Here is a 26,728-nt window from a genome sequence, read left to right on the forward strand (position 1 = left end):
CAAAAAAAACACACATCAATATATACAATATACATCGCTCCACCCAGAATCTAAAACGTACAACTCATTGTTATAGTAATAAATATTATAATTTATTACAATAATATTGTAGATCACAGGAAATAATTTGTGCAGTCCTAGAAAAATAGGTATTTATCATTGTCTTTATTTTGATTACTAAGTTTACACGTGATCTTTGAATAATCTTTAACTCAGTACCTACCAACCTACCTAGCCGTTTCTTTTAACATTATATCTATATTTTATGTATTACATAGGTATAATATACCTATATAACACATCATACCATTATAATATTATACCTAATTAATATTTTATATTTTTATCATTTATCTAAAGTTATGCGCTTTTACTCTCGGCTTTTCCCCACTTGTTTGCAACGTGTAGGTATATTATAGTTATGAGCTGCACTCTGTTTGGATGCCATCGCCATGTGCTACCTATTATAACATTATAACAATGTAACACACTCGGACTCTCATTACTCAAATCTCGGTCAGTCAGTAATCTGCAGTACCTGCCACTTGGTACTACAGCGCTAGCTCAACGTGAATGTTTATGAAACACAATATATATAGTTATTATTTGTTTAATGTTAATGTTAAATTAAATACAAGTATACAACAGTTGTGATTTTCATCGAGTATGGTACCTAAGAACAATTATTTTCTAAGGTAAAGTTAAATTAAATTTTATAAATCTTAAACTATTTGTAGGTACTCTAAATATTAATTATATCATATAGGTTATCAATGATAACTTATCATATATAAGCATTTATTTATTAGGGATAAAATGAGACAGAGTGGCCTATATCTACGATTATTATATTGCATGGGCATCCCCAGACATTTTTCTAGGGGGGGGGGGGAATTAATTTAAAAAATAAATGAAAATTTTTTTATACATTTTGTTTATAGTAATAATAATAATAATAATTTATTGGCCATACGTAATTATATAACAGTAGTTTAAACAATATTGTCGAGTATAATGGCGTATTATTCTCTTCCAGCCATATGTGTCTAAATGGACAACCATTTTCCGATTTTAAATCATTTTTAAAATTATATGAAGTAGGTGGTACCCATGGATTACACAAAATATCAAACTTTAAAGCATCGTTAATATTTACATTTGTCAAGTAATGTCCTATATCATTTTTATAATAAGCCACTTCCTTGTCATCAACATATTCAATGTGGTCAGTAAAACTACCACCTTTACTCAAGTCAGTAATATCAACTGTACTTGTGGAATTAGTGTCTATAGTTAAACTTTTTGTTTTATCTAACGGTCCATTAGGACTATCATCTAATTTAGGTTTCTTAAAAAAGTTCCATATGTCCATAATTAATATTATAAAAAGATTTTACCTTGTCGTGATTTTAATATTTTATTGCTGCTAGAATACGATGACAGTCGTTTCGATCGAAAGCTGCGTTGGAAATTATGGGAGTATCCGCCCGCCGCGTATAATAATAATGATGGGTATATTTTCACGTAAGCGACACAATGTAACAGCAAACGGCTAATAATTTATTGTCATGTGAGCAATCAAAAAATACGATAAGATAAAATAATCTGATTATTATTAATGATAGTTTTCATGGATAGTCGTGCGTTGACATATTATAGCAACATAGGTAAACCTATTTTTAGAAGCTAATTTCTTAATAGGAATTTTACCAATTACTGTGGGAATAACATTTTTCCAGGGGGGGGGGGGGCAAGTGCCCCGTCTTGCCCCCCCTTAGGGACGCCCATGTTATATTGAATAATATTAAATAAAAACAAATACCTAAATATTAATTTATATTTTAATACTGCACTTAAATAAAATTACATAACCTATGTGTCTACTACTACTGAACATTATTCCATCAAACAACTAATCAGTTAAATAAGGACTTCATCTTAATAATATATATATAATCCTTACTCGGCACTTGCATACTTATAATGGCATGCTCATGAGATGAAAAATAATTTAAAAATGAATCAAAATATATATGTAATTATATTAAATACCTACACATAATGGCCAATGGAGTGCCCTTCTGCAGAGTGCGTGGGTGGTAAAAGGTATGTACGTCCACCACCAACATCCATGTTTTATTTTTATATAACATTTTGTATTGGATGGATAAGAGGGGAGAAATAAATTATAAAATAGGAATGCACATCCTAAAACCAAAAACTGCGCATGCCTCTGAGATCGGTTATAACTGTTATAAGTATAATTTCAATGTAAAACTGTCAAATAATACAATTGTCATACGCGTTCAGTAGGCGTATAAAATATATAATATTATAATTTGGAATGGATTAATAAATTGTGTGTTCCTAATTAAATAGTTTAGTTGTTTGTGATCAATCTACAGTTCAAACTTGAGACTTAATAGGGTCGACGGTCCGTAAATTAATTTAACTGTCTTAATAAGTTTTTAAGTTTTAAAATATTTCACCATTTAATTTCTTTCATTAGGTCAATGTCTGTAGATTTTTTGATTAATTTAATTTAAAAAAAAAGCGGGAAAGTGGGTATCGCTCTGCTGTAATAGGTGGTGGGGTGGACCTCTGACTAGGGTAGGTTAGATTTGAATGCAATGATAGGTGTCATTGTATACGAAAAACGATTCTGAACGGAGATGATTTGTCAGTCTAGGATATATTATATTTAAATATTGTCATATATTCTACATTGAAACAAATATTTTTTTTTTCAATTAGGACGCATTTTGCATAAGGCATGGTTAATCAATTATTCCAAAAACTTTGCATGTAGTTATCATAATTCATAATTCATAATACCTTATATTATCATAGATGGTGTGAGGATAAATTGTTATCATTACGCGATTTCATAAAAATTTAAAACTCAAACGCTCAAAACATTTTTCCTATAATGACGCTTCAAATTTTCTCTATAGCTATTTGAAGCAAAACTTATGGAAAACTTAGTGTTAAATTTTATAACCTTAGATACAAATACAAACAATATTATAAATTTTGAACTACAAAAAAATTTGCAAATATTCATGGTTTTGACGAATTTCTGTCAATATTTGAAATTCAAATGCTAATAAAATTTAATTTGAATTTCCGGTTGACATTTTTTTTGTGATAAAGATTGACAAATTTGTAAGGAATCTTGTATTAAATTTTCAAATCTTAGATTTAAAAAGAAAATTTTTATAAATTTTAATCGATATTAATTTTAAAAAAAACTAATAAAGATCGAAAATTGCATATACCTATGAATAGTTCAACTTAAGTCAAAAATGCTTGAAAATTTCATGTATCAATGGTGATTTGTTTTAAAGTTACATCAAAAATAAAAATCGATTTTGTCGAAAACTGATTGTGCGTAAAATTTCCCGTTTTCCCCTTAATTTTTAATAATCACTGTAAATACTTGAAATTTTCACCAAATGTTTATGTTAGTGTTAAATATATACAGTTTAATTTTCAAAAAATTTCACTTTTTTGAGTTATTTATAGACAAAAGTATCGGTTAAAAATTTCGGATGACCAAAAAAAACTTGAAAACTTAATACACGGTTCCTTATAAGTTGTACTTATTGTACACACATAGAAAAGTGTAGTTGATTCAACTCTCGAAAGTGTCAATGTTACGCACAACTGCACGTCGTTTTCCAGCCAGTCCCAATTTGTTGTTAATTTAACAAAAACTAATTGTTGATCATAATATTTATTTTAAATAAATAATTAGTAGTTATCTCCGTTTCAATTCAGAATCAAAATAACTACAAACTTATTTAAAACAATTATATTGTGTGTGACTTTAAAACGTTATTTTATTGTTAAAATAACTCCAACTATTAGTGAAATTAACTCTATATATAATATAGATCAAATAAGATATACTTCAATTCAACTTCATTATTGTAGTTGTTTGATAAGAAGCAATTGATGTAAAATTACACAATGCAAGTGTTAAAATAACCTCATTTTTGTTATTGATTTAATTTAAAAGAAAATATTGAATCAACAAATTTTAAATATTCAAAATAATTTTATTGTATGTTATTTTTACCACATAACTTTGAATATTTTTTACCTTGTAAGGTATTTTTACACTACAATAAGTAACTGGTCTGGCTAATATCGGCTTGAAGTCTACCAAGCCGTAGTTTAAATGCTATGAATACAAATAAGATTTATGACATTTGTCATTTATGCTATGCGTATAGCAGATATAGATACATGATATAAGGTAAATAAATGACAATTTTTTTCAGTTTTATATACAAATCAAACTTTTATTGATGTCACAAATACAATTAAATAAATAGGTAATATATACAAAACAAAATATATATATTATAAATAAAATATACAGATAGGTAATAATTTATTGTGATGAATACTAATAAACAACAAAAAAGTATTATATTTTAAATACATTACAAATTATAATGCATATCTTAATGATACAAACAGACTTAAGTATTAGATGCATCACAATATTTAGTATTATTTAATAATATGTACTAAATATTATAATCAAATAGAATCTAGTGTTGTACCGATTTTATTAACAGCAAAAAGATTTATAGCCCTAAGAAAATGTTTAAGTACAGCATCTGCTTCCTACTTGTGCAGTGCACACTTCTATGTAAACTATATATACACTCAAACCCTGATAAAAAATTATCCATTAACAAATTATTATGAAATATATTCTTACTTGCTATTTTCTTGAAATGAATGGTTTATTAAAAGTTGTGTGAGTAAATTCTGGGAATCGTCAGATAAAGACCCATCATTTAGTTCAGCATCAACTAAAATATATCTCCCATCATTGGTTGTATGTATTAAATCTAATACTGCCTATAAACAAAATTTAAAGTCCTTAAAATATGTTATGTCTTTTTTGTATTTAAATATCATGTAAATAGTTTGATTATATTTGAGCCTGGGAAAGTTATTCAAAATGTAAAATTACCTAATTGAGTTAATAAATTAATAGTAAAAATTAGCTTATAATATTTTAATTATGTTACATTTAAATGTCTTAATAAATCCTAAATATAAGGTTTGACTAATATTAAAACTTAACTATTTTGAATTGATTTAATTAAAAAATCTGTTACTTATCTGAATTCAAATAATAAACTTACTTCATTCGTCCATTCCATTGGTTTATAAATACCATATTTCTTATGTCCTAATGGCGATAGTCTTTTTTTTGAGCCGTTTTTAGACGTTGATGTACTCGTTGAAGGCGTAGATAGGATTGTATAATGATTTGAAATATCTTGGACTAAAGTACTTTCAAATAAATGTCCTCCAACAGACTGCTGTGTAACTGCAATTGTCTGCGGTGCCAAAGAATCCGAATATAGAAACTATATTACAGAAAACGATATGTTCGTTTAAGAACACCATTCAATTTAAAATTGCACTATAAAAATAGAATTCTTTAAAAATATTTAGTTAATTTAACACATACTTCTTCTTGAAACAAATCCATATTCGTATTGATAAAATGATAACATACATTTATACAATTTGACAAAAAAATAAATTTGCAATATTTAATAATTGACCAACGAAGTACCAACGCTGTTATGCCTATGCGACTACAGCGAAGAACGCGGAGACGGTTATGAATTGGAATTTGAAATAACACAAGTATTATGTATGGCGTACACTGCACATTAGTTGTAATAAAACTATTAATATAAACAAACAAAAGAACACACACACAAACGTCGAACGACAGTTATCATTTATCAATATCTTGGAAACTTGGTCTATCTCGTCACCCATGACGCGGCCACGGGAAGTTTGCGCTAAATTTAGACTTCCGGTAAATTTTGCTCCTTTATCGCACGTCGTTTTAAAGTATAATGGGGTTGATTTAACATAATTGTAGTTATCAAATCCATTCTCTGCTATATATATTATGGTGGTCAAAATGCCATTTATGACTGTTGATTCGACCCACATTTATTATTCAAATTAATAAAATCAAAATGTCATATTAATATATTTTTTTATTATTTTGAGTTAATTTTAGATAAATTTAAGCATAACGTATATTTAAAATAATATAAGTTATGAGTAATTTTAAACATTTGTGTTGTTACACTATATAACTCAATTCAACACGCCATTGTCGTCATGTGTAATACAAATATTTCTTAATTTAACTTATTTATATTCAACATCTTAATTATTGCTAAATCAACACCAATATTTCTATGTGTGTAGCTAAAAAAAATTAAAAATCGTTAGTCACAATTTTTTGTTATAAGCATTTATAGTTCAAATTTTTACGAAGTATGTTGAAAACGGGAAAATTTGCAAGTAATTTTAAAGTTGAAAAATCATAAAATTAAAAATTTTTAATACTTTTCTAAAGAATCGAGAAAAACAAACTAAAAATTAAGGGAAAATTTACGCACACTCATTTTTCGACAAAATCGATTTTGGTTTTTGATGTAACTTTAAAACAAATGACCATTGATACATGAAATTTTCACCGAATGTTTAGATGTTTTGAGCTGTTTGCTGACATTTTAATTTTTCAACTTTTTTAGTTTTTTTTGCTATAAATTTCGATAAAAATTTATTTGTTAGACAGAAAAGCTTGAAAATTTTTCTTTTTAGATCTAAGATTTGAAAATTTAATACAAGGCTCTTAACATATTGTTACAATAGCAATTGAAAAAAAAAAGAAATTCATAGTCACAATTCTTTTTTATAAGCATTCAAAGTTTGAATTTAGACAAAATACGTAAAAATTACGAAAATTCACAAATTATTTTAAGCTAGAAATTCATAAAAAATTTTATTTTTAAATATAAGATTGAAAAATTTAATACAAGATTCCTTACAAGTTTTTAAATCTTTATCACAAATAAAAATTCAACCGGAAATTCAAATAAAATTTTTATGAGCATTTGAAATTTAAATTTTTACAACATTGGATTTTCACTTTTAGCGATTTCCTTAATTTGGTGTAACTCTAAAACAAATGACTGAAAAAACTCGAAATTTTGACTGAATGTTTATATAGGCATTTTCTATATTTGATAAAATTTTCAAAATATTTAGATTTGTTTTGAGCTGTTTACTGACATTTTAATTTTTCAACTTTTTTAGTTTTTTTTTCTTTAAATATCGATAAAAAATTAACTGTTCGGTAGAAAAGCTTGAAAATTTAATACAAGGCTTCTAACACATTTTAACAAAAGCAGTTGAAAAATAAAAGAAATGCGTAGTCACAATTTTTTTTTACAAGCATTCAAAGTTTGAATTTTGACAACATATTATGTAAAAATCACGAAAATCACGAAAATTCGCGAATTTTTTTAAACTAGGAATTCATAAAAAAATTTCTTTTTAAATCTTAGATTTGAAAATTTTTCATAGTCTATAATATATCCTAGACAGATAAACCGGCTTCGCTCAGAATCGTTTTTCGTATAGGTACAATTATATAGTATCATTGGATTCAAATTTAATTTCATCCATTGCAGTAACCCACTTGTAACGTACTGTATAGCAGAGCGACATCCACGACTTACCCACCTTTTTTAAATATTTTAAACATTTTATTCATTTAAATTTATCACCTATCGGCTATCGGCCATCATAACATTTTATTTTATTAAGATGACAAGATCCTGACTAACCTACACATTTTACTAGATACTTAAGTTTTTAATTGTATTTAGGTACTTTTAATATTTAATATTTGTGTGTTTATAATATACAATATATACATATATCTCACCTAATCTATGTGTATATAAACCGTTTATTATATGTATAACTATGTTGCCTAAATGATGTAGGATTTAAACAAAGTCTTGAAATTTTAAGTTATATTATTATTATATTATTATTTATAGGACACTACGATTGTACGTTTAGAGGCAATGGCGTAGCCAGAAATTAAGAAATTATCTAAGGGTAGGAGGAGGGTTTATCTTTTTGTACATAACTAAAATCGTTTAACCGTTTGAATTCGTAGGTACTTCATTTTCGTCATAAAACATTCTTTATGTTTTTATGGTGCCAGTGCCTAATGTAGTAATGTGTATTAATGTGTTATCATTTCGACTCTGCATTATACAATCAAAACTAATGAGTTATCACTGTATCTTTTTTAGGCCAGGGGGGGTTAAACAACTCCTAAACCCCTCCTGGCTAAACCATTGATTAAAGGATAGGAATGGAGATCACATTTATTCAAAAAATATCTAAATTGTTCTTTTTTTCATTTTATTAAATTAATTATGAAAATTCTTAATGTGATAGTAATTTCTATGTACCTATTGTACCTATCTACAATTTGGTTTTTTTTTTTTAATTGAGGGCAATCTTCCCCGTTTTATAAGTGAAAATAGTCATATAATGTATCTATGTATCCAAGAATGTCAAACTGTTAAATTGTTAAATAGTAATTATTATAGACTATAATTTATAATCAAATCCCTCGTTTTACTTTTATTTTTAATTACATCCAACACGTTTTGTTACAATGTTAGATACGTGAATGAGAATTCAACGATAACAATTTTTTTATGATTGCAAGGCCATTTTCCTAATTAATCAATCAAATATCTGATGTTTAAAATGAATTATGTAATGCATCATACGTGAACATTGAAACCTAATTGATAGTATAGGAATCAGCAAAATGTTATAAATTATAATCTTTATTATAGTAATTATTACTACATAATTTGTATGTATTGTATACCAATATATTTTAATAATATTTGAGTAGGTATAGGTATTGTTATAATATAAGTGATGCCTACTGCCTAATGTAAAGAACTTAGTATATTGTATTTATGTACATTGAAAGCAATGAAAGCTATAGTTTCCTATTATATAAACATTTATTGCAATTTAGTTGATTGGTAACTTACAAGTTAACCTAACCTAACCTAACTTATATTTAATACTTAATAGTAATAACTAATAATAAGTGCCTCAAAGATCGAAAAATAAAGTTTATCATATACATTTATTACTGTCTACAACAATTATGAAATACAATATACATAACACTATAGTAACCTATATGATCGTTGTATTCATTGTATACATAAAATATATATACAAGGTGTGTCTGGGTTTTCATACAGAGATTGAGAATGATATAAAATAATTAATGAATAGATTGAAAACCTATTTTGCGTTTTATTAATACGAAATATCTAAACTTTAGATATTTCGTATTTTAGATTCTAAAGTAGTTCATATAAATAATAATGATATAGGTACAGTCAACACTTAACAATACTAAATCATTGAACATGATGTCGACAATCTGGATTAAGAAACCAGTCTTTGTCAATAAAGAAATGATCTAACGAGTTAAATTGACATAGTTCAATAGTTGTGAATTATGGTTCGTATATATATATATGAAAGACCTGAAAAAAAATCATGCTAAATTAACGAATTACAAAAATTGTTAATATTATATGATAATAGTATATTATTTAAGAAATATACTCATATCAGCAAATTCTCAAAAATCATTCTTTTTAAAAAGTTATTACGTTCCAAATTAATTTAACCAAGAAAATATTGAATTTTAAAAAAATTCTAAAAAATAAATTACTTGACTTAAATAAATCTTTTTACCAACTTTACATAACCTATTTTTAATACTTAAAAATAAACATAAAACAATGAATTATACGTGTATAGCACTAGGTCTCTTATTGGAAAAAAAAAATATTAATTTAAACAAAAGTTATTCCTTCCAAAAGTCAGTTCTATCTGTTACACCTTGTACCTATATGGCTATATATGTATATTCTATATTCTAAAATAGAATAAACTCGATGAAAAATATAAAATTATTAAACAATTTATGAAGAAAATCCAAATCTATGATGGAATAAAGTTTTATTATACTGCACATAGCATATATCGTACTCCACGTGATACTGTAGAGCGCATTTATACCTTAATGTATTATTAACATTTTTCTGTTCTATATTATATGGTCAACATTTTCAAAATTCAATACAAGGTTCTTCGTAAGATTTTTACAACGGTTACAAAAAACTGAAAGTATACCTTTATAGAATAGATACAATTTCTACAAGCAGTCTATATAGAGATGTAAGCATCGACATGTTTAATCCATAATTGTTTTTTTATCCAAATTTTCAAAAAACTATAATATCTGTCAAATAAAAATCAATTAATTAACATAAAAAAATTATATTTTGTAAATCTATATAGATTAGGGATATAAGATATTACAGAAGTTGAACCATCGTATTAGGTTAGATTATAGGGTTTAAAGTTAGGTAATACCTATATCTATGATACATCGCTTTAGGTTCGGGATAGTACCGCTTAAAATATTTATGACCAGCTGATGATTCCGGTAGCGAATGTCAGGTGTCCTCGGCCAAGTTCTAAGATCCGAAGGCAGCACGGTATACACGAAATACGGGCAGAAACCTGCCCTAACAGTTGCAAACACAAGGGTAAAAAACGTCGGCCAAGCGAACGCGTAGTATGATGGCAGACGTAAACAGATTATAAGACGATATTTTATCCGACTAACACAACGGACGGCCAGCTCAACACAAAAGTGCATAGCAAACCCGAAACAAAGGCGCACAATGGCGGACATATAACAACGTCAAAAACATTGTCCTATGAACACAGCAAGCGTAACAAGCTGGGCATAAAAATTGTGATAAATCACGATATCACTTTTCAACGCTTTCGAGTGATTTGTCCGGAGCTCGTCGAAAACCTGAAGCATCAATTTTGTCGAGGACTGAATCTTGACTTTGAGCTAATTCTCCAATGATACGTTATTTGACATAGGTATACAGACGACACAATCGTCAGTCAATATATTAAATGAAAAATACCTACGTCATAACTTTTAGACTTTGTGTCATTCATCACTCAGTAGTCAGTACAGTATTATAATCTGTCGTACAGGTAAGACGTGCGTACTGCGTACATCCGTTATTGATACGTCGTTATCAGTTCTCACTGGTTCGTTATGGCTTTCACGTGCTATATCTGTTCATCGGCTATTACTATCTATATAACTTGTTGTGGTTGCATGTAAAATACAGCGCATATAGTAATTATTACATTGCTACTGCTGGATCCTATCTCAACTTGGAAATGTAGTGTTTGCTCTCCTAATTTTGATTTACTTTCTAAAATTAATAAATTGTTCGACCTTTTAAAATCTACTAATGATAAAATTGATCATGTATTTGCCTTAAATACACGCCTTCGAGAAAAATTATGTTTACTGGAGTCAAGAATTGTCAAATTTGAATCACATCCAACTACTAATGCCAACGCTTCTTATTCAGACATTTTCAACGAACTGCAAGACCGCCAATCATGTGAAAAAAATATAATTTTATTTAACGTCGCCGATTCTGCTAATGATGTCGAAGACACCTCACTAGTTAATGATATTTTTGATAAAATTGTTGCTACTTCAAAAATAGTTCGTCTGGGTTGAACAGTACCAAAATCTCGACCGATAAAAATTATATGCGTAAACAAATCTGACGTTGGGTTATTACTGAAATCAAAAAATCGCCTCCGGAATCTGCCTGACATGAAATTTATCCGATTAACCGTTGATTGGACCACTTCACAACGCAGTTTCTACAATTAAGTACGAGAACAACTTTCAATACGCAAAAATATGAGTGAAAATAACTTTTACATCGGCTATATGGCTATATCAAAGAAGTTCCATTGTTCCAACCATTCTACAAAAAAACTAAATACCGCGTCAGGTATTGTTCACTTTACTTTAACTAATACTAATAATAATTTATCTAACTTTAAATGTAAGCATATAGATGGCTTATTTCAAAATGTTAGGGGGATGGGCGATGCGTACAAAGTTAGATTTATTACGTATCAATGAATCTTTATTTACTTTGGATTTTTATGTAATTGTCAAAACTAACTTAAATAATAACTTCCTATCATCTGAACTTGGTTTTTCCTCATTTAAGATCTATAGATGTGATCATGACTATACAAATTCCGGTGTTAGTCTAAGTGGTGGAGTTTTAATTTGTGTAAAAAGAAAATTTTTTTCCAAACGTTTAAATGCACTTTCTACTTCTAACACTGAACACTTATTTATTCACGTCCGGGTTAATAATAAAGATTTAATAGTCACTGGTGTTTATTTTCCACCCAAGAGTAGTATTGATAGTTACGTTACATTTTTTAATGCTTTAAATTTAATTGTTTCGTTACACCCTAATTATGAAATTATTATTTGCGGTGATTTTAATTTACCAAAGTTAAACTGGCTTGTTTAATGTTTATAATGATTACGTTAATAGTGCCATTATGGTATTTATAATCAAGCGGCAACCGTTATCGACGAATTCCCTTATCTCAACTGCCGACAATTTAATAAATGGTATAATTTATTGGGTTTATTATTAGATTTATTATTTTCTAACATTCATTCCCAAAGTTTAGGTTAGGTAGCAAATTTACGCTTAGCAAAACACTTGTAGCTCATTTAGTTTAAAAATTACAGTGAATCGACCTATTATGGAACTTGATGGTAAGAACATTGTCTGTGTTTGTACATTGGTTTTTTACGATAATTCAATTTTTAAGTGAGTTATGAGCATTTTTAATGTACTGTATATTATATGCTCATAACTCACTTAAAAATTGAATTATCGTAAAAAACCAACGTACAAACACAGATAATGTTCTATAACCATCAAGTTTCATAATAGGTCGATTTACTGTAATTTTTAAACTAAATGAGCTACAAAGTGTTCTTTTGAGCGTAAATTTGCTATATTACGCACTGGTAAGACGGAAACAACAAATACCACTGTTAGGTACTCTTAAGAGGACGTGATACCCGCATGTGTTGTCTCCGTCTTACAAATGCGTAACATGGTACATTTTTCGCTCAGCAGAACACGTGTAGCTCCGTTAACTTAAAAATTAGAGTGAACTGACCTCTTATAAAATTTAAAGGTAAGATAATTATCTAGACAACCTCATATGCTTTTTATTTTATATCAAATTTAAAGCGAGTTATGAGTATTTTAAAATTGTGAATTTTTTGTGCATCTTAAAATACTCATAACTTCTTTTAAAATTTAAATATATTAAAAAGCATATGAGGTTGACTAGATAACAATCATACCTTTAAATTTCATAAGAGGTCAATTCATTCTAATTTTTGAGCAAACGGAGCTACACGTGTTCTGCTGAACGTAAAATTTACTATATAATGCACTTGTAAGACAGAGACAACACATGCGGGTATCACGTCCTCTTAATGACGCTGATAAAGCTATATTACCTTTAGACACGTTCATATCACCCCGCTCTGTATATTAGCTTTGATATTTCTACGGGTTATAGTAAATACGATTCAATTCTTAGTTATTTTGATTTTAACCGTACAAATTTTGGTGGCGCTTATCTTATAGTGGCTTATACGCTCTTAATTCTTGTAATTATTGGAACGAAATTTTAAGCAGTCCGGACATTAATATAGCCATTTCTTGTTTTTACTCAACACTAAATACTCCCATTGAATTATTCGTAACTAAAAATCACTCCTAAAAAAACAAATTTCCCCTTTTGGTATAATAAATACCTACTTCATAAGTTTAATTATTAAAAAAAAAATTGCACATAAAACATTCAAACGTAATAAAAATCCCATTGATTTCAATACATTTAAACTTTTACGGCTACAAATCAAAATTGAATCTCGTATTGCATATAATAATTATTTTAATCGTATACAATCGGATTTACTACTTAACCCAAAACGTTTTTGGAATTTTGTCCGTTCTAAAAAACAAGATGATTCTATCCTACAATCTATGTCTCTTAACGAAGTGACTTGCAAATTCTAGCCAAGATATTGCTAATCTTTTTGGAAACTATTTTAGCTCTGTTTATCAGCCTAATATTAACTCATTTACACCAACTATTTTTTCTAAACATAATACTGTTGATCTAAATAATATTAAATTTACGATTGCTGATATTTTCGAAGGTTTAAGTCAAAACTTAAACCTTAGTTTAGATTTGGTCGATCTACCGTCACACACCTTTTTTGATCTTTCCGTTCATTCGTTTCTGTTAGATGCAATTGAATCAGGTTCACAGGTTGATGTTATTTACACTGACCTCAAAAAAGCATTCGATAGCGTCAATAAGCTAAAATCATATTGTATATGTGTATCAGATCCATTATTAACATGGTTCAACTCTTATCTACATAATTATTCGTCTTTTCTCATTTCCGTTACTTCAGGTGTCCCACGAGGTGGCCACCTTTCACCGTGGCTATTTAACATTTTTATTAATGATGTATCCCAATGCTTTTCAACCTGTGAATTCTAGCTCTTTGCTGATGACTTGAAGGTTTTTAATGTTATAAATAACACATCTTACTGCTTGGATTTACAGAATTGCATAGTTAAATTTTATAAATGGTAATCAATAAACAATAACAAATGTAATTATATATCATTTTTTCTTTTCCGTTCGTATATCAACTTCCAATATTCTATTAATTCTAATCCCCTTGTCCGAGTTACCACACAATTAAAGATCTAGGTGTTATTTTCTTTTCCAACCTTTCATTTAATGACCACATTAATTACATCTGTAATAAATCTTATAAAATACTTGGATTTTTAAATCGTAACACCATTGGTTTATCTAATGTTAATGCACTAAATACTCTATATGTCACTAGTCCGTTAATACTTGAATACGCTATTAATATTTGGTCACCACCTCATCAACTTTTACATATAAATCGAATAAATAAAGTACAAAACAAATTTATAAAAATGGATATGGTCAAATTGCACTTATTTTAGTCGAATTGCACTTGGGTTTAAAAAAGGTAATGGCCGAACTTCACTCGGGTAAAAAACAGGTATTGGTCTAACTGTACTTGGTCTCAAAAATATTTCAAAAATTATCATGCATTTAGAAGGGATTAAACATTTATAGTTAACACTCATTTTCCTATAATTATTATATTATATTTTAAGCTCAATATGAGTCTTTCCACGCGAAGATCAATAAATCATTTTCTTCACCACATCCAAATATATTTGTTTTAATTGATGTTTTAACACAATTACAAATCGACACCTACATTTTAATGCAGAATACTGACACAAGACCATCAACAACACGGTACCAGAAAAAAAAAATAATATTAAAAAATATATTGACTTATATACTCTATATACTCAAAAGAGTATTACCAGGTTAGAATTTTTGAATACAGTTACCTAGTCATTACTACAAAAAATGATCGAAATGACAACAACAAAAAGGCGGGTAAGTCGTGGATGTCGCTCTGCTGTACAGTAGGTTACAAGTGGGTTACTGTAATGGATGAAATTAAATTTGATTCCAATGATATTATATCATTGTATACGAAACACGATTCTGAGCGAAGACGGTTTATCTGTCTAGGATATCTCATAGATTATTAAAAATTTTCAAATCTTAGATTTAAAAAGAAAATTTGTTATGAATTTCTAGTTTGAAATAATTTGCGAATTTTCGTGATTTTCGTGATTTTTACAAATGTTGTCAAAATTCAAACCTTGAATGCTTGTAAAAAAAAAATTGTGACAACGCATTTATTTTTATTTTTCAATTGCTATTGTAAAAATATGATAGGAGCTATGTATTAAATTTTCAAATCTTAGATATAAAAGGAAAATTTTTTATGAATTTCTAGCATAAAATAATTTATGAATTGTCGTGATTTTTACGTATGTTATCAAAATTCAAACTTTGAATCCTTGTAAAAAAAAAATTGACCATGAATTTATTTTATTTTTCAACTACTATTGTTAAAATGTGTAAGAAGCCTTGTATTAAATTTTCAAGCTTTTCTACCGAACAAATAAATTTTTATCGATATTTATAGAAAAAAAAAACTAAAAAAGTTGAAAAATTAAAATGCCAGTTAACAGCTCAAAACAAATCTAAATATTTTCAAAATTTTTTCAAATATAGAAAATGCCTATATAAACATTCAGTGAAAATTTCAAGTATCTGCGGTCATTTGTTTTAAATTTTTAGAGTTACACCAAAATAAGAAAATCACTAAATGTGAAATCCAGTGAAAATCCAATGTTGTAAAAATTTGAATTTCAAATGCTCATAAAAATTTAATTTGAATTTCCGGTGGACTTTTTATTTGTGATAAAGATTTAAAAACTTGTAAGGAATCTTGTATTAAATTTTCAAATCTTAGATTTAAAAAGGAATTTTTTTATGAATTTCTATCTAAGATAATTTGAACATTGCCGTAATATTTACATATGGTGTCAAAATTCAAACTTGGAATGCTTGTAAAAAAAAATTGTGACTACGCATTTCTTTTATTTTTCAATTGCTATTGTAAAAATATGTTAGGAGCCTTATATTATATTTTCAAATCTTAGAATTAAAAAGAAAAACTGTTATAAATTTCTATGTAAGATAATTTGAACATTGCCGTAAATTTTACGTATTTAGTCAAAATTTGAACTTTAAATGCTTATAAAAAAAAATCGTGCCTACGTATTTTTAATAGTTTTTAACTACTATTGTTACAATGTGTTAGAAGCCTCGTATTAAATTTTCAAGCTTTTCTACCGAACATATAATTTTTTATCGATATTTATAGAAAAAAAAACTAAAAAAGTTGAAAAATTAAAATGCCAGTTAACAGCTCAAAACAAATCTAAATATTTTGAAAATTTTATCAAATATAGAAAATGCCTATATAAACATTCAGTGAAAATTTCAAGTATCTGCGGTCATTTGTTTTAAACTTTTAGAGTTACACCAAAATAAGAAAATCACTAAATGTGAAATCCAGTGAAAATCCAATGTTGTAAAAATTTGAATTTCAAATGCTCATAAAAATTTAATTTGAATTTCCGGTGGACTTTTTATTTGTGATAAAGATTTAAAAACTTGTAAGGAATCTTGTATTAAATTTTCAAGCCTTAGATTTATTTTTATTTTTATTTTTTATTTTTATTTTTATTTTTATTCAAAACTGGTTTTGACAACATTTATTTTCATACATATACATGGTTACCTATTGGCTATTTGCAGGTTGTAATTAAAAAACGAATGACTGAATATGATTGATGTGTTAAAACTTTAAATTAGCACTATTTGGAGTAGACAGTTATTACTTTTTAGTTAGACCCTATGTGTATTGTATAGCATAGAAATGTAGGTACTTTTTAGTTATTTTATGACTTTGGAATTCTCTAATATTTATTTTGTTTGTAATAAATTACCTTCTTCGATTTACGTATATGCCAGCTACTTGCAATCTTAGGTATAAGAAAATATTATTCCACAAATTACAACTCTAACCTTGTAATCGTTTTAAAATTAAGTAGTTCGAGTTGAGTCCTACACTCGTCATTCATGCGTTTTTTTTAAAGTATTGTAACTTGTAAGTATAGTATTTGTGTAACTTACGTCATGAGTTCATGACTCATGAATTTTCCACAAACTATAAAAAGGCCTCTCTTATATTTTTTTTTCGTTCTTTTATTAACCATTGCTTTTATACTTGACGTATTCCTTGAACCTTGGTGGCTTGGTAGTGGCACAATGCAACTACAGTATACATAATAATATATATATGTATACATTGAAAATATAAAACATGGAATAAATTACGTTAATTATTTATCCTCTACGTCTACGGTTCATTTGAATTTTTTAAAACCGGTTTTAGATTACCTTTACAATAACGGGAATTGGTGGTGTACTTCTTCCCACGAGAAATCGTACCGTCACGCGCATGCAGAATAACCGGCAGCGACGGAATTTCCCCCACTATATGCCATAATCATGGCGCGCTAAGTGTGGGTTAGGATAGGACGAGTTTTGGGCGGATTGCGATCCTGATCGCTCGTGGACCGGAGTATAGCATAGTATAGCGGTTAGGTGCACACGAATTGCGTCAAAGTCAGGTAAACAAACCTTTTTGAACGAATTGCATCCGAGGCATGGTTGAAAATATACAAGGTTATTGCATATCGACAAGAATTGTTATCATCAGATACAAAATGGCTGCGTAAAGGGATATCACAAATTACAATTATATCAATTTTTCTTATCATAGAAATTGGAAAATACGCTATATAATGTTCAAAATTACCGCGCATATATACTCGATTATGGTTGGCTCTCTTTACGCTGCCATTTTTGTTATTATCATCAAATATTTGGTAGAGAAGGGGTATATATGCAATAACCTTGTATATTTCAACCATGATCCGAGGCGTAATTCATATTACTTTTTCACCTAACACTTTTCAGTGGATTCCAAATTTATTTTTAATTTTGATAATTTTTTTTACAATAACAATAATAATAATAAATTAAATATTCATCACGAACATTATATTATTATACGAAAACTAGTTTTTAGTGGTTTTTACTTTAATAGATATTTTCAGTAAAAACATATTACTAACTATATATATAGACTTGAGACTTCCCATCGATAAATTAATATGGATTTCAAGGGAATTAGATATTATTTTTCTTCCAAATATGTGATTATAACGATTTTTATATTATAGTATTATTTTTTATACAGTTAATTTTTTAATATAATCTGATATTTTTATTATGGCTGTATCCCTTTACAAACCTCTTATAATAATTAACCGTAGATGAAAAGGAAACACGAATCGCGTCCAGGAGGCAATTCATAAAAAAGGTTAGTTTACCTGTTTTAGTGCACACTTGTGTAGTTACTGAATATATTATATTGTATACCCTGATGTGATGTACGGGTTATAAGTATCAAATATTTCACATGAAATTTTCACTTTGAAATATTCAAAGAAAAAAAGCGAGTAAGTCGTGGATGTCGCTCTGCTGCACAGTATATGTATAGGTTACAAGTGGGTTACTGTAAAGGAAGGAATTAAATTCGAATCCAATGATATTATATTATTGTATACGAAAAACGATTCAGAGCGGAGATGGATCTGTCTAGGATATATTGTAGATTATTAAAAATTTTCAAATTTTAGATTTAAAAAGAACATTTTTATGAATGTCTAGCTTAAAATAATTTGCGAATTTTCGTGATTTTTACGTATGTTGTCAAAATTCAAACTTTGAATGCTTATAAAAAAAAATTGTGACTATGAATTCCTTTTTTTTCAACTGCTATTGTAATAATATGTTAAGAGCCTTATATTTTCAAGCTTTTCTACCCAACAAATAAATTTTTTATCGATATAAATTTAAAAAAAACTAATAATGATCGAAATTTGCATATGCCTATAAATAGTTCAACTTAAGTCGAATTTTTTTGAAAATTGCATGGTAGATAGAATATACTTATATAAACATTCGGTTAAAATTTCATGTATCTATGGTCATTTGTTTTAAAATTACATCAAAAACCAAAATCGATTTTGTCGAAAACTGATAGTGCATACAATTTTCCGTTTTCGCCTTAATTTTTAGTTTGTTTTTCTCGATTATTTAGAAAAGTATTAATAATTTTTTACTTTTGACCCCCCCCCCCCCCCCCAAATACCAACTAGATTTCTGATCTAACAAGGTACTAAAGTCGAAAATCAAAGCATTTCTACTGACCCAAAACGTGATGTCAGACACAAAAAAAAACACACACACATCATTGTAAAATCAATAAAATCAATACCTTCCTCTCTCCGCCCCGAATCTAAAACTTTAATTTTTTTTTAAATATTATTTTTTTTTTTTGGCATATTTGACAAAATCATCACTATATATGATCACACTGATTTCATAGCTAATTAATGATTATCGGTTCACAAATTATGTTTTTCTTTGATGTTTATAAATTATAATGTTAATTTATAATGCTATATTTATAATATATTAACATACAAATATTATATTATATTATTTATATAAGTCCTATAGGCTGTAAATTATAAATTATAATAATACTATTATACTAAGGATTTAATAAATATAAAATTTTTATTTAAATAGGAATACTAAATAAGGTTTTAAGTTTTTAACTCATAGATTATTATAATCACAGAATTAACAATAATCATAATAATGTTATAATGGGTACTCTGGTTATACCTATATCTAATTATTAATTATACAATTTTAAATAAACATGAATTAAGAAATTGATATAAGTAAATAGGTAATTCATGTGTTTTGAAACTTTTTTAAGTATATATATGAATTTTATGTAATTTGTATAATGTACTAAGTATGTAAAAAATATTTCAATAAAATTTTAGAACCCTAGATGTACCAAATACCAATAACATAAGTACATAACACTATAATATATATTATATTTTAATATTATTATATGGTGGCTAATTAGTAAGTATAGTAAGTAGGTATTAATAAAAATATTACACCATTAGGTATAACATTTCATGAAATACTGTGTTTCAAAAAATACAATATTTCACGTAACAACATATATTTTACATATAATATTATTTATTATACTATTATTTTTAATAGTGGTCCGCATTTACTCAGACATTGATCATCGACAATACGCGTCTATACATGTAAAAAACACGCTAAGAAAAAAACATAAATTAGAAAATTTGTGATTTCAAAAGGGGCCAAGTCATTTCTTAAATTCATTAGTACCTATATAATTTTTTTATAATTGTTTGTATTTGATTAAGTGTGATAATTTAATATAGCTTAGCGGCTATAAATATTCACAACTAAAACTATAATGATGGATACTGATACAATAACATGAATATATTCATAAGCCCATTTTATATTTTTACAATATTATCATAAGGCTATGTAATTATAAAGATATTATAAAATAAAATTAGCTGACAATTGACATACTGTTTTTGCTCAGAATAGTTTTTCGTAGGTTTACAATGATTTCATATCATTGAATTGAAATTTCACACATCCGTTTTATAATCGATCTCTCTAGAGTCTAGACCAGTATTGAGACTTATTATAGCTAGGTAAAAAATATCTATTATCTTATCTAGGTACTAGGTAGCTATTATGACATTTATGATTTATCTATTGGGCATTGGTTATCTTATATGACATATTTACCTACCTATCTAGATAAATTTTATTTAAATTATAATATCATATTCATTTTTTTTTTTACTAAAATTGTTTTATCATTGAACACTAAGTATCCAATTAATAAAATATTACTTTATTTGATTAGAGACATTTGAGTATGTATCTAATGAGTTAAGTAACTTCATTACATTTTAAAATAACTACTTATTTATCTAATACTGTACTTACTACCTATACTGACTATACTATAGCCTATAGGTATAGTTTATAAAATATACAAAGAATGTAATATAATAAAACTATAAATCATATACATTATACTTTATATATATATTATATGATTGAAAATTTAAAATATTGTTTTCCGTGTACGCGTGCCTATATAATTCATACTATTACCAAAACATCTAAAACATATCCGTACAAAAAACAAATGTATCTAAAAAATACAATCCTACAATTATAGTACCTATGTAATAAATATTAACAAAACTATATTACATTTTCAGACTCTGACTAACTTTTTAAAATCGATTCTACCATCAAAATACATGGAGCCAAATGAAAAAACTGACTTAATAACTAGTCATGTGTACACAAATTACTCAAGTAAACCACATAATTTGCATTATGCAAGTACAATAAGCCGAGTGGTTAGTATAATAAAATTATAGATTAAATAATTTTTTTTATAAAATAAAAATATAATTGATTAGATGCTTAAAAAATTTGTGATTTTCATTTTTATACAATAATAAATAAATATATATGTGTGTGTATAATTTAACAAAAAGTATTCTTAATGATAACTAATTTATTGTTTCGTTTCAGTTATGGCTGGCATTGGTAGTAACAATGCCATGTTTGGCGCCGGGCATGAGTTTTGGATATTCTGCTATTGTTTTGGATCAATTGGAGTTAACAGTTAATGAACAATCATGGTTTGGTATTTATTTTAATTTTAATTTTTTAATTTTACTTAATTTTTTTGAAGGTACGTGGTAATTAGTTTACCATATTATATAGTAAACGCTTAAAAATGCAATCACAAACAAGAATGGGATTAGGCGTACTGTATAAAAAGTATAACTCAAAGTTTTATTTTTTCCGGTGTAGCTAGTCTACCATCTACGATGATGCCAATCGGTTGCCTGTTAAGCGGGCCGATGATCGATAAGCTCGGCCGTAAGACGGCGCTTATGGTGACCAACCTGCCGTCTTGTCTGGGATGGCTGTTGTTGTCCAGGCAGCCGGCCAGCCTGTATGTGCTGTATACAGGCCAACTGCTGGTGGGCATGTCAGTGGGCTTGTCTACAACCCCGGCCACAGTTTACGCGGCTGAGTGCATCACGGTCAATTACACCGGGCTACGTGGATGCTTCACGATAATGACGTCCATCATGCTCAACTTCGGCATGTTCCTCACGTACCTGTTGGGCGCGCTAATGCCCGCGTACGTGGTTGCTTACGTGGCGGCGTTTGTGTCGTTTGCCGCATTCATATTCATTGGCCTGCTCATTCCCGAAAGTCCACCGTGGCTGTTTGGACAGGGCCGCCGCGGTGACGCAGAGTTCTCTCAGCGGGTTTTACGTATTGCCCAGCCCATACTGCAAACGTCTCGGGCAATGTCACTAGACGGAGATACTGCCACCACGGTGCGCGTCAGGTCCCGGATCGTGGACAGGCTATCCGAGCCGGACGTTTACAAGCCAATGGCGATAATGACGACGTTCCTGTTCTTCCAGCAGGCGTGTGGTTCGTTTGTGCTAACCGCGTACATGGTTCAGCTACTCGGCGGCCTCGACGTGACCGTAGACAATTACGTGGTGACACTGCTGGCGGGGTTCACCAACCTGGCGGCTATGGTCATGCTGTCTGTACTACTCACCCAGTCCGGTTTCAAGCAGCTGTCCTATGTGTCATGCGCTGGCTACGCCGCTTCCATGATGCTGCTAGCCGGGTTTCTGCAATGCTATAGCGGCGGTGATTCGTTCGTTAATAATGTGGTGGTCATCGGTTGTGTACTGCTCAACATGGCCATGAACGGACTGGGACTTCGGCCCATACCGTATGCTATGCTCGGCGAAGTGTTCCCCACTGACGTGGCAGGTGTGGCCGGTTCTATCGTCGCGTGCATGTCGTCTGTATTCAACTTCATTGCCATCAAGTCGTACCCGTATCTGCGCATATGGCTGGGCCCGGGCGTGTTCGCGCTGTACGGGGCCCTGGCGCTGCTTACGCTAGTGTTCGTCGCGGTGATCGTACCGGATACCCGGGGCAAAACCATTAAGCAAATAAGCGACGAGTTCCTGCGGAAGAAGTCTGACAGCGGTTATGACACCGGAGGTTACCGTAAGGGGAGTACCATCGCCGATGAGGTCATTTGAACTATGCATGATGGGTGTACCTTTATATTTTATTATAATATATTGATTTTCGAGGATCTCATTTTTCATTATATCGTTATAAATATAATATTATATGATTTCTTTTTTCTCTTTTTTTTATGTCCGTGACGATTATTTTTGAAATATAAATTATAATATGATTAAATATTACCATGTGTTTTCGTCTTTATAAAAAGTTTAAGTACAAAGATTGAGTTCTGTAGGCACTATAGACTATAATATATAGACAAAACAAAACAAAAATAAAATTTCAACCGGAAAATATTGTTCTAAATATTTTCAAATTGGATTTTCGTGGAACAGAGACGAAGAACATCTACGACCACAATCAGGGCCGGCGTTAGAGGTGGGTGACCTGGGCCTACGCCCAGGGTGCTTGTTGAAAAGGGGGCGTCTCAATAATATATAATGTTAAAACTTAAAACAATCAAGGTTTAGAATCTTCTTTATTTTATTAAAATTAATATAAATAAATAACTAAATGTTAATTGTAATATGATATGAATTTTTTTTATATGAAATAATGCAATATATGTTTATTTATAAGTAGTACAATAAGCATAAATGATGTTTTTTAAATATGAATTGATGACGTAAGTAAAGAAACCATAAAGGCATAAAATCATGGCACTTGAATTTTTAATTAAAAATAAAACTACTACTATTTAAATGGGGAGGGCGCATATTTGTTTACTCGCCCAGGGCGCCAATGACTACTGCTGGCACTGAGTCCACAATGTGTTTTCTGTATAGTATTCATAGTATGCTACATAAAAATGAGGGCACATAACATGACAAAAAAACTACATCAACATAAACCACACGATTTTTATGAAAAAAAGTAGAACCTCTAAAAACATTAAAAAATAATATTTTTAATTTTATCGAGGGCGCTTTTATCTGCCATTCATTTATTCGAGAAATAAAACAATAGTAAGAGTTACACCAAAAACCAAAATTGATTTCGTCGAAAACCATTTTTGTGTGAAAATTCCCGTTTTCTCGAAATTATTTTACTGTTTTCCGTGGTGTTTTTGGAAACCACCACTAAACTTTTTCCTAATTTGGATCAGTGGCGCACAGAGGTATTTTAAGAGCACATCATGCAGTTAAAAAAAGTTAGTCACCCACCCACCCAATTTTTTATTTATAACAAATATTTTCACTTATTATTCACTGTAATTCAAAGAAATCAATTAGTATAGACTATAGTTTATATGTATGTTATACATTTTTTAATTTCCCTGTGAAAGCTGCAGTAGTACACACCCGCCCCGCTCGAGAACACATGCAGTTGCATTCTTTGCTAACCTGTCTGCAGGGCGCCACTGATTTAGATTATTGGACTTACCAAGTGCATTAACTAGATTACTTACCCATCGGAAAAGATACTGAAGTTGAAAATCAAAGCATTATATTTCGACTACTGTTATCATGTACACACACAGAAAATGATAAAAAAAAATACACATCATTGTAAAGTCAATACATTCATCATCACTAAGTTCAGAATCTGAAATTTAAGAATAACTGAAATTTTTATGCAAAACCAGTTTTCTGCAACAATACCAATTTGTTTTTTTATGTGTAACTCGAAAACTTATCACCATAAATATATTTTCATCAATTGTTTATTTCATGATTTTTTAAAGATGATAAAATTTTCAAAACATTTTGAGCTATTTATAGACATTTAATTTAAATATAAATATTGATAAAAATTTCATTGAGTTTTTTAGCTTAAACATTTTCTCAAACATTAATAAAGTTTAAATTTCGAAAAAATTCATCTCAAAAATATTCAAATTATTTAAATTTTGTAGTCAACATTTTAAAAATGTTTAATTTTTATAGCTAAGGATTGAAAATTTAGAACAAGGCACAGTGGCGTAGCTAGGATTTTTCTTTGGAAGTGTGGGGGCTGATCAATTTTTACAGAGCGGTGGTTTACCTAGGTTCTTTCATAAGCTTAACATGCAGAAAAAAATAATAATAATAGCAGTGAATTTTCTTTTTATATTTTAAATACAATTTAAGACTTTTTTGACGATTTTCATAGACTATTAAAATAATTTTTTAACTTTCTCAATATTTATGAGGGCTGCAGTGGCTCTCAGCTCCATGGCTACACTACTGGACCAAAATTTCTACAAGTAGTTAACCAAAAAATATAACTGTTTTAATTTAAAATTTCAAAATGTATTATACTACGTCTTTCATACATATTATTACGGATAAACAATTTGCTATTAAAATTTAATGTGCTAAAGATTTTCAATATAAATTTGCTTTTCTGTGGTATACATAAAAATAGCATTATTGTTATGTTGGAGTAGGGGCAAAGCCTTTTTATGTAAATAGATCATATACAGTTCTAACTTCTAAGTCTTTTAAAATGGGGAGGAAAATGCTAGTATAAAATAAATATCACCTACCTAAGCTATAGTGTAGTAAGTATTCTCCAATTATATTTTAATCTTGTTACTGACATCTATTTCATAACAACCAGATATATCATTTATCATATAATCTCTCCATCAGCTATGGGTAGATAACTGACAGTGACCTGTATGTTATAAAATTATATAATTAATGTATGATTTACAACAACGTCCAACAGGAATTGAGAATTGACGTTAATAGTAAAATAATACTCGCGTTACAACATTAACCATTATGTGTCGTCACTTACGTAAATTACCGGCCATTTACGTAAATTTGTATTTTACAAGGTCTTTTTCAACATTGGCCAAACTTTAACGTAAATACCTATCATCATGTTCGTCATTGACCGTACATATAGGGGAAGGCGGGGCAGTACCGTACGGTTAAGCTTCCGTGGCATATAAATCATGCAATTTTTAACGAAATTAAATTTTTTAAACTGATTAGGTTAGTTATCGAGCTTCATATCAAACATTAAATTAATAAATGAATGTATTTATACTACAAATGTAAATTACACTTAATTAGCTATTGAATAATAAATATGGCATACCTGAACAATTTTTTCGCATATAAAAATTCACTATTTGAAATTTTGATAATATTTTAGTAATTGAATGTACAAATATAAAACGTATTTATTTTAAAAACGTGATATTAAAACACGTGTACTATCATATTCAATAAATAAACAAACAAAACGTTTCAAATCGTTGTATTCAGTTTACTTCTATGATAAAAAT

General features: G+C 28.7%; 2 protein-coding genes across 8 annotated transcripts; one reads left to right on the plus strand and one right to left on the minus strand.

Moving 5' to 3' along the window:
• The first annotated feature begins 527 nt into the window (after positions 1–527).
• LOC149054286 (facilitated trehalose transporter Tret1-2 homolog) lies at positions 528–23,687 on the plus strand. 6 transcript variants are annotated; one of them, XM_089230449.1, is made up of 4 exons: positions 528–695; positions 21,642–21,785; positions 21,964–22,078; positions 22,249–23,687. In XM_089230449.1, exons 2-4 carry the CDS (start codon positions 21,684–21,686, stop codon positions 23,517–23,519), a joined length of 1,488 nt encoding a protein of 495 aa, XP_089086575.1. In that variant the 5' UTR covers positions 528–695; positions 21,642–21,683; the 3' UTR covers positions 23,520–23,687. The 6 variants fall into 6 exon arrangements, with proteins under 6 accessions (XP_089086575.1, XP_089086578.1, XP_089086577.1 ...); XM_089230452.1 differs by lacking the exon at positions 528–695 and adding an exon at positions 11,103–11,816; XM_089230451.1 differs by lacking the exon at positions 528–695 and adding an exon at positions 17,853–18,047.
• LOC149054287 (uncharacterized) lies at positions 4,309–5,902 on the minus strand. 2 transcript variants are annotated; one of them, XM_089230457.1, is made up of 3 exons: positions 5,501–5,902; positions 5,169–5,366; positions 4,309–4,878 (listed from the first exon to the last, which is right to left on the minus strand). In XM_089230457.1, the coding sequence occupies exons 1-3, from the start codon at positions 5,519–5,521 to the stop codon at positions 4,732–4,734; spliced, it is 366 nt and encodes a 121-aa protein (XP_089086583.1). In that variant the 5' UTR covers positions 5,522–5,902; the 3' UTR covers positions 4,309–4,731. The 2 variants fall into 2 exon arrangements, with proteins under 2 accessions (XP_089086583.1, XP_089086582.1); XM_089230456.1 differs by having other exon boundaries at positions 4,313–4,878; positions 5,169–5,396; positions 5,501–5,744.
• Positions 23,688–26,728: the final 3,041 nt, after the last annotated feature.

This window comes from Diuraphis noxia, unplaced genomic scaffold, assembly GCF_037042655.1.
Source record: "Diuraphis noxia isolate RWA-SAM2 unplaced genomic scaffold, SU_Dnox_SAM2 contig0008, whole genome shotgun sequence".
Classification (NCBI taxonomy): domain Eukaryota; kingdom Metazoa; phylum Arthropoda; class Insecta; order Hemiptera; family Aphididae; genus Diuraphis; species Diuraphis noxia.

What these genes read in the sequence shown, in the direction of transcription:
- LOC149054287 (XM_089230456.1), bottom strand. Translation starts at nt 5,521, where the DNA reads ATGGATTTGTTTCAAGAAGAA. An exon ending in TGGATTTGTTTCAAGAAGAA is followed by an intron (nt 5,397 to 5,500) that starts GTATGTGTTAAA and finishes TCTGTAATATAG; the next exon opens with TTTCTATATTCGGATTCTTT. An exon ending in CAATGGAATGGACGAATGAA is followed by an intron (nt 4,879 to 5,168) that starts GTAAGTTTATTA and finishes TTTTGTTTATAG; the next exon opens with GCAGTATTAGATTTAATACA.
- LOC149054286 (XM_089230449.1), top strand. Translation starts at nt 21,684, where the DNA reads ATGGAGCCAAATGAAAAAACTGACTTAATAACTAGTCATGTGTACACA. An exon ending in CAAGTACAATAAGCCGAGTG is followed by an intron (nt 21,786 to 21,963) that starts GTTAGTATAATA and finishes GTTTCGTTTCAG; the next exon opens with TTATGGCTGGCATTGGTAGT. An exon ending in TAATGAACAATCATGGTTTG is followed by an intron (nt 22,079 to 22,248) that starts GTATTTATTTTA and finishes TTTCCGGTGTAG; the next exon opens with CTAGTCTACCATCTACGATG.